Source organism: Leptosomus discolor, chromosome 1 (genome assembly GCF_034619465.1).
Source record: "Leptosomus discolor isolate bLepDis1 chromosome 1, bLepDis1.hap2, whole genome shotgun sequence".
NCBI lineage: Eukaryota > Metazoa > Chordata > Aves > Leptosomiformes > Leptosomidae > Leptosomus > Leptosomus discolor.
The window spans coordinates 196,455,192-196,473,848 of NC_141391.1; the positions used below are offsets into that span (position 1 = coordinate 196,455,192).

At 37.9% G+C, this 18,657-nt stretch overlaps 1 protein-coding gene across 2 annotated transcripts in view; it reads left to right on the forward strand.

The window, feature by feature from the left end:
- Positions 1–16,432, forward strand: part of MAPK11 (mitogen-activated protein kinase 11) — a 34,153-nt gene extending 17,721 nt beyond the window's left edge. For both annotated transcript variants that reach the window (XM_086473556.1, XM_086473551.1), the window contains 9 exons: positions 714–825; positions 3,203–3,232; positions 3,359–3,406; positions 5,882–5,996; positions 6,120–6,191; positions 7,822–7,901; positions 11,472–11,550; positions 12,929–13,102; positions 16,359–16,432. In XM_086473556.1, the coding sequence (XP_086329682.1) occupies positions 714–825; positions 3,203–3,232; positions 3,359–3,406; positions 5,882–5,996; positions 6,120–6,191; positions 7,822–7,901; positions 11,472–11,550; positions 12,929–13,102; positions 16,359–16,432 (784 nt within the window). The remainder of the gene's footprint in view (positions 1–713; positions 826–3,202; positions 3,233–3,358; positions 3,407–5,881; positions 5,997–6,119; positions 6,192–7,821; positions 7,902–11,471; positions 11,551–12,928; positions 13,103–16,358) is intronic.
- Positions 16,433–18,657: the final 2,225 nt, after the last annotated feature.

The window sequence follows — 18,657 nt, forward strand, 5'->3', positions numbered from 1 at the left end:
ATTTTGGTGTTACTCAAACATACCATTTATGCTGAGTTCCTCTTGGTTTACATTGTATTTAAGCACTTAGGTAAACAATTTAGCAGAAATAGTAATTGATAAGTTTCTGTCTCCATGGAAATTAGTGGCCAAACCCCTTTGACTCTGAGGCAAACTTACACAAATGAGAACTGAGTATGGTAGGTGCATACTTTTGTCCCAGCACTGGTTTTGGAAAAGAATCATTGTTTCTGCAAAATTTGTCAGAAAAAAAAAAAGCTTCCAGTGAGGGTGGGGAGGGAAGCTACACAAAACACTCGTATTTCAACCAATCCAGTGTTAATCTCCATCATCAGATGGAGGTCCTTGCAGGTACTATAGTTTCTGTGCCTCAGGCTCCCACTTTGATGTTGGATGAGGCTTCCTATTCATCTCAAAATATGATGCATTCTCCCCTCACTGTACTGCTATAGTGTGTCTTGGAGAAAACAGAGATAAAAGCTTTTAATGTACTGTAAGGATTTTTCTTTTTCATTATATTAAATCTCATAGCTGTGATTCCATTGTTAAAGCTCATAGCTGATTTAAAGGGCATAAACTGTGTGTTAGTAGAAAATGGAAAAGGAACCTACATAGGAGTATGTTCTTTAAATATGCTGCTTTTAGAAGGATTTACATTCTGCCATTCTTAAATGAGGTCTGTTTCTTTGTTTTCTCCTGTTTTATTTTCACAGGTATCTTGTGACAAATTTAATGGGTGCAGACCTGAATAACATTGTGAAGTGCCAGAAGTTAACAGATGACCATATACAATTTCTCATCTATCAGTTACTTCGAGGTCTCAAGGTACTGGCTGAATGCAGGAGTTTTAGTTTCAGCAACTGAAATGTTGTAGTAACAACTGGTTCATTGCAGTGACAGTATATAAGCACTTTTTTTATGTCTTAAGAGTGTGCAGATAGCAGCAATCATTTCAGAAATCATTTACCTAACCAGAAATAAAACCCCAAGTCTGCCGATGTTTACATGTGCAATACATGTGAATACTCCCCTTGAACATTAACTATAGATCAGTGTTTATTTAAGTTATTATTGAAGGAGAATCACTTGCTATATAGTGTCTTAAGTGAACATGTTCCGTAGTGCACAGGGTGTTCTAGACCCTTCACCTGTCATGGGAAGGTAGTGAAAGAACTGCTTAAGAATGTGAAATTGATAAAAAATGACATGGCAAGTAATTCACATTTGTCTTTGAAAGACATGAGCCAGTTTGAAAAACTACAGTCCTGATTTTTGTGGAGAGCGTCACATGGGTGAACAGATAACGAAGTTAGTTGGGTTCTTTGGGAAATGTCTGGTGTTGCACACAACCATCTAGGATTTACTCTGCCTGTGAAGTTATTCTTTCCTTTAATCATATCAGTTAAAACTTAACACAATTAAATAACACAGGTGATTGGCAATGAAACTGCAGCAAAACTTTCTTCCAAAAGAATTAGAATATATTTAATTTTGCTGACATTAAACATAAAGTGTTTATAAACAGAAGAAGGTGTAGAAAATGCTTCCTGATACTAAGTGATGAGCATTTTCTTGAACCAGTGTTGATTTCCCCATGTGTAAGCAAAAAGAAAAGAGAGGGGTCAGCTGCTTTAGTAGCTAACTTATCAGTAATTGATATTTTAGACATGGAAAATAACTGTTATGTTTGAAAGCAAGCCATGGTAAATACTAGCTGTGCCTGAGACAGTAATTCTTATTCATGCCTATGGGTTCTGTCCATTTAAGTGCGGATTTTAGTGAATAAAAATTGCCCAACTGAGCCCTTAATTGGTTTGTCTCATTTACTTAAGTTAATAGCTTAATTAGGAAGATGGATTCTGGAGTTAATTATCCAGCTTGCGGTTTCAAATATAAGGCTATGTTGTGTCAGGGCTAAATAATAGTAAGAGTTGTGTTCTAAAGTGAATATTAATTTCAGAAATGCACTCAGGTGCATTTCTGGCTCTGTTTTGAAAGGGAGGGGTTGATTGCGGCTCATCTCTTCCGGAATTGAAATTCTCATGTCTCATTAGTCGAAGAACATCTGATCATGTATAATTCCTTGCTTACATCTATGCTGGAGTCATTACAATGTGTATTCACATACCTGAGTAAGCTTTGGGCTCACTGGTAGCTACATTGAGCAGTATGGAGCACAGGCTTCGCACCCTGCAGAAGCCGTCGGAGCAGACGAAGCGTTAGCGTGGAGCTGAATGGTTTCTCAGGCTCCTGAGCTGGCTGGTAGAGGACATCTTGGTGGCACCAAGAGGAGCTGTTGTCATTGTCTCAGCAGAGCAGGGACACAGCCCCTTCTATCGCAAGCGGTGGTTTGGTTTCCTCTTCATTCAGCCACTCACAGCTGTTGTGAGGAGTGCTCAGGGGTGGCCCTGCCCTTCTGATAAACAATGCACAGGTCTGAAACAAGAAGAATGCCCTTGTCTTTTCTTTGGGTTTTCCCAGTTGCTACACAGGTATTTGCATGTAAGGAAGGTGAATTCACCTTTAGAGAACAGAAGAGAAGGTTTTCAAGGTCTTGCTGATCCTGGTCAGTAAGATCATAGATAAATTTGCTGTCAATCCTAACAAGTGAACAATAGGCAATTACAGGGTAAGCTTTTCCCAATCTTTGAGTTTTAATGTTTTATGTAAAATAGCAGAGGCAGTAAATAGCCACTGAAATACTGCTTTAGGTCCCTGCTTTGAAAGTGTACCTGAAGTAATGCTGTGGCTTAGGTGGGTGTTTTGGTCACTAACCTGTCCCGGGGTGCAAGTATCTCTCACCCACATCAGCATTCACAGTATGGGAAGGTGACTTACATCATCTAGGAGACAACCATACTGCTCCCTAGGCCACTGACTTCACTGAGCCTCTAGCTGATCAACATGGACATCCAGATAAGACTGTAAGAAACTTTCAACAGGAGAATCACTGCAAGTGATATCTTTTATGGTAGAGTCTAGTCTTCAGGGTTACCTTTCTTGAAATATGCAGCTCTGGATAAGACAAAACAAGGAGGTTTTGAAGTTCGTCATACCTCCATTTGATCTGAAAACATACTGTGACGTAAGTCTTTTCTGTATATAAAACTGTCTCAGAAGCGAAAAGGTAAGACAAGTGATTTATACATTCCTTCACCTCTAACTTCAAATTTTACCTTTTTTGTTTTGTTTTGTTTCACAGTATATTCACTCAGCTGGAATCATCCACCGGGTGAGTTCACTCATTGCAATAATAACAATGAATGAAGTGTGTCTCTCCGTGCATCAAATGTGTTACTAAAACATAGTTATAAAAGGTTAAAATTGTGCTTGACAAACTCTCTCTGTTCTGCAACAGGACCTGAAGCCCAGTAACCTAGCCGTAAATGAAGACTGTGAATTGAGGGTAGGTATCATGCTGTTGTAATGAAGAATCTTGAAAAAGCTCTCTAGATGACAGTTTTCTGAGAAAACATTGGCTCCCATTTTTATTTCTGATTCCATTAATTTCAGCTGTTTGCTACTGTTGCTCCCCTGGCATAGAAAACCCATTTCCGTGAACATGTGTTTTCTCCCAAATGTTAATTTAGTATAAACGCAAGTATCTTTGCAAAATGTTCATCCCTGGTTTCTTGCAGATGGTGCATAGGCTAATAATTTGGCCCATGAGTGAGTACTTAACGAGTTATCTTGGAAGTTTGACCTGTAATATGTATCTGCACCTGCTGTGGTTAGATCAAGACTTGTAACAACTCTGTTTTATATCTATAGAATATACAAGCTAAATTAAATAATGATATGAAAAAAGATGCCAGTATTACCAGTTATGTTACCAGTTACAGGCAATAAAAAAAACAACCAAACAAACAAAAAAGCAAACAAACAAAAAAAACCCAAAACAAACAAACAAAAAAAAACCACACACAAAAACAAAAATCCACCAAGAAGTACCCTTTAATCCACACTTCTGAAAGGCTATTTTAATGTATACATCTATATAAATACATATTTTTGTGTGTCTGTGTGATACAATATTACATAATAAGCATGAGACTCTGGAGAAGGAAAAGTGTTTTCTAGCTTTCTAAGCCTTTAAGCCTAAGAATGAGAAGTGTAGCATTTCTCCATGACAGCCAGAAGCATATTTCTCCCTGTGACTGAGACTCACTTTATTCCAGCTGCGAGGGATTTAAGAAAAGATTCCAAATGCTACAAGATCAGCAAAAAAATCACAATAGTGAATAAGAGCAGTGCAGTTAGGTTCTCGCACTAATCCAGATCTGTGGTGAGCAACTGTAGTTCCTGTTTGGTTTAGTGATACTTGCAGATGCTCAGCAAGTTTCATGATTATCCCTTTAATGTCTTCATGCATGTATGTTCAGCATCTGTGAAATGTTATGGGTCATCTGTGTCTGATAATGCACTCTAAAATGTGTGCTGTATTTTTGTACTGTAAGTAAAGGAGACTTTTAATCTTTTTTTGCTATTGTTACGGCATCTGTACACCTCCCTGCTTAGCATTTGTTACACTGCTCTTCATTTTGTTTATATTTATAGCTTTGCTTCCTCTGATACCAAATTATTTTCTAATAGAACAAACTAGTGCATGTTTCCAGGTACAAGCAAAAATGAAATAGAAGCAAAAAGAAGGAAAACGTGTGTGTGCATACATTTGATAGAAGGGATCAGCTATTAAAGAGAAAGATTGTTGAAAACCAGATAAAAATAAGGGCATTAGTGTTCAAGTTTCATGCCAGTATTCATGCCTTCTTTGCCTCATGCTTTTATTTTTCTTGTTTAAGAAGTAAGTAGTGCTTTTAAAGTGTATTAGAAGTAAAGTGTTAATGTGTTAGTTTTATCTTAATATTTTTCTTTAGGCTTTTTGTATCTTTAAATTGGATTATAATTGAGGAATTTTGAATGATACTCTTAAAATTTTCTTACTCCCAATGAAAAGGATTAGCCATCAGCTTAATAAATAATCCTGGATCTCATCACAGGAGGTTGCTACTGATCTTAATTCGCACTTCTATTTGAAGAGATGCCAACTAGCTCAGATGACTGACTTAACAAACATCACAGAGGCTCCCAGCATACCCTTGCACAACAGGCTCTTAGAGTTAGGGATACCTTTTAGCTCCGTAATTAGTTAGATACACACTAATCAAAAAATAGAAAGCAAAGAATTGAGCGGGAAAAATTTAATTGAAATAACTTCCCATCAGTGTAAACTTAGCAGTGGAGAGCAGATGGAGGGGAACATTTTGCTATCAAGCCTATGAGTAATTTGTGTACCTAAACAGTGCTCCATTGTTTTCTTGGTGGGGGACTTCTACGGAAAATAGATATGTGATTTAAATCTGCCTTGTTACACAGGATATATGTTTCTTTCTCAGTGGCCTTGGAATGATGTGTGATTTGGGTCAATGCTTGGATAGACATGAGAGGGACACAATAGAAATTCTGCAGATCTGTGATCAGCTCGTGTGGTCTTAAAATGTTTAAATGGCCGGTGGCACTTGCCGTTGGCATTTTACACAAACATCCCCAGTTGATAGTGTTTCATTTTTTATAGCAACAGTGCTTATTTTTAGCAAATGAATGTCAGTGGAAAATTGAATTTGAGGCAAAATGTAGAGTTTGCCTTAGAGGAGAAAGGGCCAGGCTCATCGCAGCAGAAGCATCTTCATGCAGACCTGTAGGCTGCCGGGATACAGCAGGGAGAGCAGATGAGCTCCTCCACAGCGTGTTGCTGATTTATTTCACCGATAGTGAGGGACTATGGATAAACTCAGAAGTGAGTAGTGGGGAAAATCGGTACCTGTCACAAAAGCAAAAAGGGATTTGTTAAAATATTTTTTATTTTATTTTTATTCTATAGATTTTAGACTTTGGTTTAGCTCGACAAACTGATGATGAAATGACTGGATATGTTGCAACAAGATGGTACAGAGCTCCAGAAATTATGTTAAACTGGATGCACTACAATCAGACAGGTAAACTGTGAAGACCTGGATTTTGCTACAGCTGGGTATAGCGATTGTTTTAAATCAAGAGGCAACTCTGTTTAAGAATCTCTTCAATTCATTGTGCACATTTCTCTCTCCATTTTTTGGCAGTTGACATCTGGTCAGTTGGATGCATCATGGCAGAGCTATTGAAAGGGAAGGCCCTATTTCCAGGAAATGATTGTATCCTTAATGTAAAACATAAACTGAAGCTATAAAAATACTCTCTAATTCTTCCCCTTTTTTTCTAATGACTTGAGTGTTTCTATGGAAATGTTTTTGAAGTAACAAACTTCTAAAACAGTAAACAATTTTTGCTAATCTTTCAGTTTAATGTATATGACAGCTGAATATGAGGCCCACTGGTAGAAAAAAAACAGTAACAGATGTTCCTAAACAACAGTAAGTTACATTTCTTCTTTGTTGTATATCTGTACTTAATAATAACCTAGTTGCAACAGCGAAGATTTCTTCCATCTGTGTATCTTACTGAAATAACATACGTTAAAACTGAAGCTGAGTAAAGGCAATATTTTGATCAGCTAATATAGTTTTAAAAAATAGAACTGCTTTTTGGCTGTAAGTTCCTAAAATGCAAACAAATTAACTTTTAAATAATAAGTGAATTAGTAGGCATATTGTATCCTGTTATTAAAAAAAAGAAAAAAAGCCAGCAGTTCCAGAAATGTCACAGGAGCAACAAAACCCTCTCTTTTCTTCAGTGCTGTGCTGAGGTCCCTGTGGGAGCATCAGGGATTTCCATTCATGTTTCCTGCACTGGCAAGAGAAAAAAAAAAAAAAGCCGTTGCTGAGGAGAGCAGTAAAATAATAAAAGAAAATTGAAGAAAAACACATAATGAGGAATGAGGAAACAACTGCATCAGAGGAGGAAAGCTTTTAATATGAGAAACAAAGGCACGTTATTCTGTAGTGAATATTGACATTTCTCGCTACTCTGAAACTCCTCAAAAAGCAAACACTTGAGCTAAAACTCAGCCATTGCCAGGTGCAAAACCCCATAACGTTAGAATTGCCTGAAAAACTGTTAAAAGAGCTGAGACCAAGTCTCCCTGCTGACCTTTCTATTGTGCTCAGCATCATTAGTCTCTATTGTAACCACAGGCATTGTCCAGATGTTCATCATCTGGATGGTGACTGTGCTTCAGACTGTTTGATGACAAGATATGTGATATCTGCAAAAATCAATATATCTAGTTTTCAGGAAGTAAGATATTTTTGGCTGTTATAAAATATCGTCTACAATAATATGATTACATCAATTTAAATAAAGCTGTAAAATAACCTTGAGTCTCTAGGGAAAACATAAGGTGCTTTACAGGTCATATATGACAGCGAAAAATGAACATTTTCAAAGTTTTTACTCTTAAGACTGATATAAACCAGATTTATTTTTTTTTTTAAAGCTGCCAAGTGAGAATTTTCCACTTACCGGCCCTCAGATTAGTAATCTAGCCCAATGTGCTGTATTGTATTAGACTGTTTTAAGAAATCCTTCAGATCACTGAAACATAAATATGCTATTAAAATTAAGCTTAAAAATATGTTAAATTGGGAACTAGGACAGGGAAGCAGTATCTTGCACGTACAGGCACACCTGACTGTTTCATGTAGTACAACAGAATTTGATACTCCAGGACTAGGCTTAAGTAGGTATGAATTCGTACCCTTCCGTGGACTACGGTGGAATTGTCTTGCTGAATAGTTTTAAACATCTTGACTGTCTGCACGAAAGCTCATTAATTGTTTAAACCCAGAAGGACGGTGCGCTGTTTATTTCCCTGAAATAATGCAGATATCGATCAACTGAAGAGAATAATGGAAGTTGTGGGCACACCCAGTTCTGAACTTCTGAAGAAGATATCATCAGAACATGTGAGTTCACAGCTTAATTCGGTTAACTGACTTTCTATCGTTCTTTTCTTTTCTTTAACTGAATTGTATGCCACTGGTTGTGTTACACAGATACTCTGATTTGGAAATGAGCAAACACTTCAGAATTATTTCCTTTTTTTTGCTGCTAGAATGCCACCATTCAAAAAATACTCTTTTTAGAGGTATCCAAATGCCTTGACTGTCAAGTGGATTAATTTTGATACTTGTTCTCATGTACTTGATTTTTGAAAGGAGTTTTGCAATTGGTCCTGAAGATCTTTTATTGGCTGCTATACTTATAATAAATCCAAACTGATGCTCAGCTCAGAGCGTTATATTGTTGTTGTTAAATCTCATGTCTCTGTAATTTTTATGCTTTCCTTTGTTATAAGGGATCTAAACAGAGGTATCAGAATCAAATAATGTGTGTTCTGCACGAATGCTCTTATTTGGATCCCTAATTTGAAATTTGTATTTATTCATCTCTCTGAATGTTTGTGTGAGGTCCACTTTCATGATAATATCTGTAGTTAACTGTGATGTTTAGCTCTCCATACAACTTCTTTAAAATAGTAATCTAGTAAATGAACAATTTCCACTTTGTTTCTCTGCTAAAGCTACACTTAAAGGATTCAATTTAAGCAATAACTGTGAATATCCAGCTGAAGAATGAGATGTGGTAGTGATTGATAAAGGCAGATGATGGGCACAGTGTAAAAATTCAGATAAACAACAGCACACAGATACCTCCTGAGCTGAAGCTGTTTTCTTAAACCTTTTCTGTATACACCTCAGACTAATACTAATGGCTATTTTTCAGCTTGGGTATATATGGATAGGTTTTCTTTGAACTTACTAATGCATACACTAGTGGGTTAAGCAGGAGCAGTAGGAGAGCCAGAGCAACACTGGATTTCTGGAAGGTCCAAGTGTAAGGAAACCTCATCAGCGCAGGCCAACGCACAGTCCCAGAGTTTGTGGGTACCCAGCACCTGGGAACGGCCGGGGCAGGAGGAGGATGATCCATCCTTGTGCCGGGGACTGAATGAATCAACCAGCAAATCTCAGACTGTGCTGTCCTAAGTGTAGGTCCTTGTATAGCCTTTATGTGTTGTTAAGATCCTACCTTTTTTGCATTAACACATACAGAGTAGTGTATACAAATGTGTGATTTACTCACAACTAGGCAGCTTGTGAGCTTTTTAATTGAGATTAAGCACCTGAAATATTTACTGGAGATAGTATCTGCTTTTGTCTTCAATTTCTTGTGTTTCAGACCATACCTCAGTGAGATACAAGAATCCCAAAATTGTTTTGCTGGGGCTAACTATACCTTTAGAGCATAAGGAGAACACAAAAACCAAGTTAATGAGTAGGAGAACTGCTAGGTCACCTCTGGGTTGCTGCTGCCTGGTTAGAGGAGCAACGTCAAAGGAGATATGTACCTTGCTTGGAGGTACTTCCTCTTGCAAGGCAGTGTGTATTCTATTCCTTCGTTCTAGTTCTTCTTTACCTTTTAGTTTGGCTTTATTGTTTAGATATTTCTTAATGCAGCTTGCAGTCCCAGACAATTTTTTCCATTCCTCCAGCACCAAGGTCAGATATTTTCTGAACTGCCAAGCCTATCTTCAGTTACAAGTAGAGGATAAAAGAACTGGAAACTAAAAGGTCAACCTCATGGGATGTTGTAGCACAAGTTACTGAGCTGTTTTGTCAGTCTTTCATGTTAATATGGGTTTAAATGGTGATTGCATTTCATTATTTTCAGAATAAATTAAATGTCTGGATTCTGTTGGTTGGGTTTCTATGGGGAATATATAAGCAGAGGGGACAGGTTGGTAAGTATACTTTCATAGGTCTGTGGTGTTTTCAAAGGACTTCTGGGCAAGCCTGGAGATAATTTTGACGTATCTCGCTTAGTCATGTTTGGATTAGTGATATTAATTGATGTCTGTGCAGAAACAAATAATCCACAAATCCACAGATGTTTGTCATAAGATAATTCACCTCCTGTTTCTGCCCTAGTCCATAGCTTCCATTGTAGAATGTGTGACAGCTCTCTTTTGCTCTGCTGTTCATACATATGTATAAACCAGTGCCCTGGAAGACTTAACTTTGATAGGAGCTGCACACCCTGACCTTCTAACAGGTGTTCACTGCCTTTATGAACTTTAGGGGTATAAAATAGGTGCAGTGAAGCCTGTGTTTGACTAGGCTTTAAACATTGTTCTCTGCATGACTGGCTACAGCTGCTAAGAAAAAAAAATCATCCTTTTAGCCTTGCTGTCAGCCCCCATAATAAAAAGGAAAAATGCTCATGTAGTTTTAAGAGGTTGGGGACATAACACATGAAGGCTTGCTTCTTTTAATCAGTCTCTGAAATGTCGCTAGAATTTTGATAGAATATGCTTATGTCGTACAAAAAGCAGAAAAAATATATAGATCTGCCTCATTAAATTAGAATACAGTTTGAAAAGAGACTGCTATGTACTGATTTAAAATACCTTTATATCAGCGCATCATAGCTGCAGAAATTAAGATGATGGCAAAGAGAACAGTGTGGTTGTAGGATTGCACAGATGATACCTCAGTGTATTTTATAGTCGCTTCATAATATTCCAGAAGATAGTTCCACAATTCTCAATCCAATATCTCACTTGAAGCCATGGAGCTGCTTGGTATGAGCAACTTTATTTCCTTTGCTGTCTTCAGTAGGCCAAGGATGCTTAGTTAGCCTCCTGCAGATAGTCTTCTCCTAACAGGATTGCTAAGTGTGCAGGGAAACATCCCTGTAACACAAACATGTTTTAAAAGGATTAAGGTTTGTTCAAGACCAGCTGGGTTATTTACAGATTTGGGGACAGCCATTTGCTGCCTCTTCAACTGTTCCACTTCAGAATACCCTGTTCTGTCTGATCTCAGCCCTTAGGACCAGATTTCAACCTCTTCTCTTGCCGACCTATTTACCTCAGTCCAGAAATTCATAGCTTATGTAATGTCAGGCTCCACGCTGACATTTGTGGGTCTGATACACGGGTAGGCTTTTCCTAGCTGAGTTTGGATGAGCCTTTCACAGCTGTGGTGACAAGACAAGCTATAAATTCTGTTTAACATCTGAAGATCTGCAGCCTGGGAGTACCAGGATTTGTTCTTCGGTTAGAGAAGCTACTGTTTGACAGAGAAGAGAGAGGAGGGAAGGACAGAGACTGGATGTTATCACTTCGCTGAGGGTAACTGAAAGATGATTTAGGTTGCAATTTCTGGTTGAACGTTACATGCATGTGTTCTCTGGGGATATTTTGCAATGAACAAGTAAGCGTAGGTAAAAACATAAGTGCTAACACATAACCCTTAGAGGAAAATATACCTGTTTAAAACTCTCTTGCTTGTTGTGCAATACACAGGAGCGACTGTTTGAAAACAAAGTCATACATTATGGTTTTATGTAAAGGTTTCCCATATATAAGAAACATAAAAAATACTACGTCTGGTTTCTTTAGGGTTGATATGGTTAGTGTTGGGCAAAATTTAACCTCTCTGCACGTGGTATGTATATTGATTTTTTCCTAGGCAAGAAAATACATTGAATCTCTTCCACATATGCCTCAACAGGATTTGAAAGCAGTATTTCGTGGTGCCAATCCATTAGGTAAGAAAGTCAGACTGATAAAAATTAAATCTTTCACTAACATAGGAACTCAAGCCTTCCTTTGCCATATGATCCCACAGGGTAATGACCAGACCAGTAAGAAGAGCATTGCTTAACCTTTCATCCCGAGAGTGTTTTCCCTTTATGAAGCTTGTGTCTTTTGTTTCTGGTGGAGATTACAGGAACCTCCTAAAGGAAAATGGTCTGTGGATGAAAAGCAAAAGCCAGCTATATATAGCAGGAATAAATAAAAATGTCACGGGGTCTGGACTAGAGACATCACTTCTGGCTCAGGAAGGCCATGAGCTGTAAATTGCTGGCAAGCAGAAGAATATACCAGGAAGTATAGCTGTTTGAATGACCCTTTTGACTATTATTTCCTAGGAATGTATTGGCCATTGTTGGACACAGGATGCCAGGCTAGGCAGACCTTTGGTCTGATCCTGTACAATTATTTTTATGTCTGAGCAATTGGTTCTGCCTGTGCAAGAGAGATGTTTCTGTGAACCATTTCACGTGACATGGCAAAGGAGACGTTTGAGTCACTGGAGTCATCTTCCTACAGTGCCTGCCCAGTTCCATCAAGTGCACAATAAAACACTGTATATAGGGAAGTATTATGAGTTAAAATGGTTTGAATTCTTTCTGCGTATTAAAAGACAATTTAATTTTTACAAATTCAAATAGCTGTGAACACTGTCATATAAAAGATGGGATTTATTTGCATGAGGCATGTGAAAGCATGCTACATATTAATACCATAAAGGCAAATTAATGACAATGCTAATATGAAAGCACTAAAAATAATTTTTATACAATATTTTAAATAGTTATGATAAACTTTCCATATAAAACCAATTTCAGCCTCACAGATCGCTCTCATTTCTAATATTCTGCAACTGTCAACTTCAAACATATTTTCTTTATGCTGGGTCCTTTATGCTTTGTGGTTTTCATCTGGTGGTTTCGTTGGTGCAGCTAATTAAAAGGTGTAATCTCATATTCACATTTTTAAGTTACTTGGTTTGCACTGATCAGAACCAAGCTAAGCACATGAGGCACCACACAGAATATTTAACTTCTAAGCACACAGAGATCTTTTCAGAAAGAAAACCTTGGATATCTGAAGAGGTGAATCAGATATCAAATAAACTATAGTGAACCTTTGTGCATACCACAAGCAGACCAGAAGCTTCCTTCGGCTCTGAAAATCATACTCACAATATAACATCTTCAAAACTTAGTTGTTATATTTTGTGGGTTTGCCAATAATATTAGCTGTGTTTAAGGTGAGTGAGAATAGATTGTGTGTTAACAGTTGTCTTCTATTTCTAGATGGTCCCTCCTGGCTTTGAACCAATTTCTCTTTTTCCCTTAGCTGTAGATCTTCTTGAGAAGATGCTTATATTAGACAGTGATAAAAGAATTACTGCCTCGGAAGCACTTGCGCATCCATACTTTGTACAGTATCACGATCCGGATGACGAACCCGAGGCCGAGCTATACGATGAGTCAATAGAGAATAAGGAGCGAACCATAGATGAATGGAAAGGTAACAGAATTGCACATAGTAGTTAATACATGCAGCAGAACAAAACCTTACTTAAGTTTTCCTCTGTTTCTAACCGCAACAGTTTGAACTCTTTAAACCTCAGGGAAACAAGATAAGTCCCTGTGTGTGCCTGTGGGAGCGGAGAGGTGGAAAGTGTTGTGTTTCCTCTCTGTATTTCGCTCCCTTTCCCCATTCTATCGTCTCCTCACTAGATTCCCTATAGCAGGTTTAATCTTAACTAAAAGCTGATGCTAGTTACCAGGTTACCGCACATTCTGTCTTGCTTTTAGTTTTCTAGGCCAGATCCTCAGCTGAAGTAACTGTCGTAAGGCAAGTGACGCTATCTGGGATTCTGCTCTAGCTTTCTTTAGAACCAGAAATTAATATTTTCCACATAGATGTGCATTTTGTTAATCATTCTTTAGATAGCCAAGTCATTGGGATGAATAGGTAGACCATGCTACTGATCCTGTTTGAGATGAGAGTTGATGATTTTACTTTGGAGTGACACCCCAAAACCCATTTCTCATTCTTGAGAAATAGCGCAACAACCTTTTTTTATTAGTTAATTCCATGCTTGCATCATGATCATATTGCACTACAGTATCACGGAAGTAACATGGCTAAACATTTAGGTTGCAGGTATACTGAAAAGTACAGTCCAATTTCATCATTGTCTAATGAGGACGTAGTATGCTAAAAATTCCTTACTAGACATTTTAAATTGAGAGTAATGTTCTAGAAAACTAATCGTTCCTGTTCATCAATAAAGTCCTTTCCTTGGCTTAAGATGAAATATGTGTTCTATAAAATAAATGTTCTTCTGTTTGTGTAGTCTATAACTTCTGCTCCAGAAAGGTTGGATAAAAATATATTAGCATAGTGGGTAGGTTTATGATGAAAAATACTGACCTCCCATGTCTTACTCATGCCCTTCCACTTGTGCCATGTTTTATCCTGGGCATTGCAAGGAAAACAAGCAGACTGACTACACCAAATACATCTCAAAGAAAGACAGGAGCGGGGTCATGGGTCTTTCTACAATAAAGCAGCCTTCTAGAGCCCTGAAAAGCATTTTCTAGAAGCCTGCTGCATCGGTACAAACAAGGAGGATTGACTGGTATCGCTTACTCCTTACACATGCTGTCCTCTGCAAAACCTGGCAGCATACAGCACTGCCCATACATCTTGTTTACTGAGAGACATGTTCAATTTGCTTCTGTATTTACGAGTGGATTACTTGTTTTCTGCTACTTTTTCAGTTGACTGAGTCTTTAACAGGAAAGTTTAACAATTTCCGAGTCATGAAGCTGATTTCTGTTTGTGACGAAACTCTGTTGAAATTATTTCAGGAACAATCTTAGCTTAACACTTTCTGAACTGAAATGCAGATGTGGAGGTAACTTCTCTAGGAAGGACAGTGTCATATTTTTCTACATCACTGTCCTTGCTGGAACTACAGGTCAAATTCCTTCTTTATACAGGGCCGGGGGAGCCGGGGAATAAATCTCAGAACTGGCACAGGATGTGCAGCTCTTCCTCCTGGCCATATTTTTATCTTGGAGAATAAACTTTTTATTTTCACATACAGTATGTGCCACATCTAAGTAAGATAACACAAAAGGTGACCATTTGCATAAAATGTCTGTATTGTTGATGAAATATTGATGCAGTTTCTCAAGACATCAGTGGCTTATTCCCCCTCTTTTTCTATTCAAATTAAAAATCACTGGCGCTTGATCCCAAGAGGGATGGAGCGCCAAAGTAAAATGAGATTTCAGGCACTTTGTCTTGCACCTTATGCTCTTAAGAGTTTCCTTGGCCTCCATTGCACACTGCTGAGGCTTGCAGCCCAAGCTTTATAGATTTCTTCCTGACATGTTTAATCAGTTAGAAAATATTTCAAAATTGTAGAGGCCAAGAGTATGCTATTCAGAGTTGAATGCTGTGCACTATCTCTCCTTAGCTGTTGCTCCAGTTGCACATATCTCAGCGTAACAGCTTTATTCTCTGCTGAGTAGGTGTCACGAGAACCAGGTAAGGAGCTTCATAAACATACAATGCACAGCCAGCAGGAATAATTTCTAAGACGGTTCCAGGTGTCCGATTTGAGAGGATGCTGGCTTCCTCAGAGTTCAGTCAGGACTGCTCTAGCTCCGACCCGGCTGCCTGTGACCAGGTGCTACTTAATAGCCACAGCTCAACCACTGAAAGAGTCACCTAACGAGTCCCAGGGGTTCTGCACACAGAATTTCTTTCAGAGAAATCCTTCACTGAAGCTGGCACACGGATCACCGTACACTATGCTACAGCTTAACACAACCAAAGTGTAAGCAAGATTCAGCCCAAAGATTTTTACATACTTTTTAGAGGAGTGCTAGGTTTGCTTGCAAGTGTAGCAGCTGTTTCAGACAGATTTGTTTAATAAACAAGGTAATGGGGCACAAGTTTGATATGATTTAAACATCACTGTTTGGAAAACAGAACCTGAAGTAACGCATTGTGAGCCATGCATTTATGTGTGAACAGGATTTGGTCCTTAAAATACAATATCTAACTTGAGAAAATACATAGGAGATAGCCGCTGCAGGCATATTCCGTTACTGTGCAAGGCAGAAAACAGGACGTGCCTGTCAGCATGAAAAGATAAAGGGCTATTCCTAAAGCAGGGTTTCTAGTTAAGCCCTTCTTGATGGAAATAGAACTGTTACATGCTTCTAAGACAAAAGAAAATTTTTTCAGAGGCCCTTAAAATTAAACAATAAAACTTAAAAAAAAAAAAAAAAACACCCTAGATCCCAAGGCATTAGCAAAGAATTGTGAGTGATTTATGTTGAAGGCAATTGACTGAGAGATGATAAAGAATGTTCTCTGCAGTTAAAAGTGTACATTTTAAAACCTGTTTGGGTGCTTTTAAAGATTCCATTTTCCTTTACATTTTGTCTTTTATTATGTCATTTTGGCAGGTCATCTGACAGCATAATTGATGTTTCCATTTCAGGGCCTCTGTGTTTTAGTAATTAGGCGAAGGGGACAGACATGTTGTACAATAACAGTATTTGTGAGCCTAATTTGCAATCTGAGGTTAACAGAAAGATTCCTAGTGAATACAGTCTGGTTTTGAATCTGGACTCTAAAAAGGCTGGAAATACAAACTACAGGTCACATGCCTCCATGGAACTGTTTTGTCTGGAATATTTTTCTTTTGAAGAGAATATCACCTAATTCTTGTCTCTCCCTTACACCCTTTCTACAGAACTTACCTATGAAGAAGTGATTAGCTTTAAACCCCCCGACTTAAAAATGGATAGCCTGGAGATAGAACAGTGAATACAGGCAGCTGTGTCTTGCCTTGCTGCACTATGAAGACTGTTACATATAACCATACAATTTAACTTGTGGTCAGACGTAGATTTTACTATCCAAAGATGTTGGAGAAGATGTGGAAAAGCAGATGCATTATACAGAAGCCAGATGTTGTCTGGTTTGGGTGTGGGGGTTTTTTGCCTTGTAATATGAATGTATTCCCAACTCACAAAGGGTGATAAAGAACTGCTTCATTCTGACAAAATTATGCACTGAGTTCTGTCGAGCTGTGTGTTCTGCATGTTTCATTTTATCAGTTGTATTGCCAAAATAAAGGTGACTTTTAAAATTAATTTTAAAATTGTACATTTAAAGCATGAATGTATACAAACATAAACATAGAAGTCCATACAGGCAATCCACTTTTTTTCTGGCATTTTATCTGTCTGGTTTCATATTATTTATAGTTAGTGCCTTTATGAAGAGAGGGTGTGGTAGTGAGATAGACAGAATATGCATATGTAGTCATATCTGTGATGGTCTTACAAATTTACTGGATGTCTCTCAAGCGATCTTAACACCAGTTGAAAGTCAGTAAAAATAAATCTTTGTCTTTTGTTGCCATTCAAGTCTCTGTTCTCATTATTTTCCCCATGTACATTTTTTTAATCTGTTTGTGAGACAATTTGACTTCCCAATGGTGGTACACCTCCTAAGCATGCCCTCTGTGGAGTGCTGGTGAATTTGCCCAAGTTTACAGGAAGGTGCCCTGAAGGCACTGCGACAGATCTCTATAGTCTTCTGCAAGCTTCAGCAAAGGCTGTCACAGGTGGCAGTGCAAGAGTACTCAGTCCAGTTCACAGCTTTGAGTTCAATACTCCTCATTGTCTTATTTTCCTTCACATAATCCTTGGGAAAATAATCTACAAATTGCTATTGGAAGACATGACAAAATAAGAAGATTTAAGAATTTGCTTGTGAAAAACAAAATGTCCATCTCATCAGAGTTTCTTTCTAAGCAAAAATTTAAAGGCTTTCCAGCTCTGAAAAGTTGGAAAATTAAATAATAAATTGCAGGATACACCGGATACTGAGATTTCTTAAAGAATTCAATTTATCTGATTTCCCCATTGAAGGCTTAATACTGAAACAGGAATATCCTTTGGCATGAGGCCTCTTGTGGTGTGCTGGCTATGTCTTTCCACATACTTGTGATTCATGGTTGTTCACTGTTGTTCATTTTTATGTCTTGTTCTCGCTCTGTCAGAGTCTCATTTTGGAGGTGATTTTTTATAATATTTAGGTTTTCTGCGACTTTTGTCATTAAGATTCAGTTGTACAGCTATTACATGAGATAATTAATTCTACTGCATTTATCTACCTTCCTCTGTATCTTTTCTATGTAAAAAGAAAAGCTTTTTTCTTAATAAACAGATGAAAAAAAAATCAAGTCCAAGAACTTTGATTTTTTTATTGTTTGTCTTCTTTGAGAAGCAGAAATAAGCGTTCCACCTAGAAAACGTGCTCCTAACTTGTGGACTAAGTGGTGGACTGTTGTTGATAATGTTGGCCAGTTATCCTGTACTTGCATCCAGTAGAATACAGCCATTTGTATTCAACTTTCTGCAAGGCATAGTAATTTGAAAGTAAATGCCTGCATGGATTTCTTGTGAGTCCTCTGAAGTGTTGTCTGGCCATCATTGCTTTGGCTTCCTGATGAGGCCTCTAATGGTCATGTAATGACTGATTTCATGCCGACTGAAATAGGTGAAAAGGTTGTAAATTGTTAAATTATTTGTCTGACTGCATAATGAAAAGAATCACTTAGTAATACCTTAAATATATTTTTTTCCATTTGTTTGTTTACCAGTTAATAGAGAAGTAGCTCAGTGCTTTATTTTCTCTGAAATCTGATAATGAGCTTGCTAGCCTGTTCTGCAGCTCTATTCCAGCTGGAAGGGCAAGGATGAAGTAAAGAGATTTCACAAGAACCTCCCTCATCCAATGATAATTAATTTAGTGTGGGATTTGTCCCATCATTTGTTTAATCTGGTTTCCTGGCTATGAGGGTGGCCGTCGCCAAATGTTTCAAAGGATGTATAAAACGTTGTGGTAGGCAAAGACCAGACTGTCTGCTCTTGCCAGAGCTCTGCTACTTGAGGTAGAAAGACAGTTTTATGTCACTTCCAGAATTTGTTCTTCTGGCAACTCTGAGTCTTCCTCTGAATATTTCCTTTTACATTCAAAGA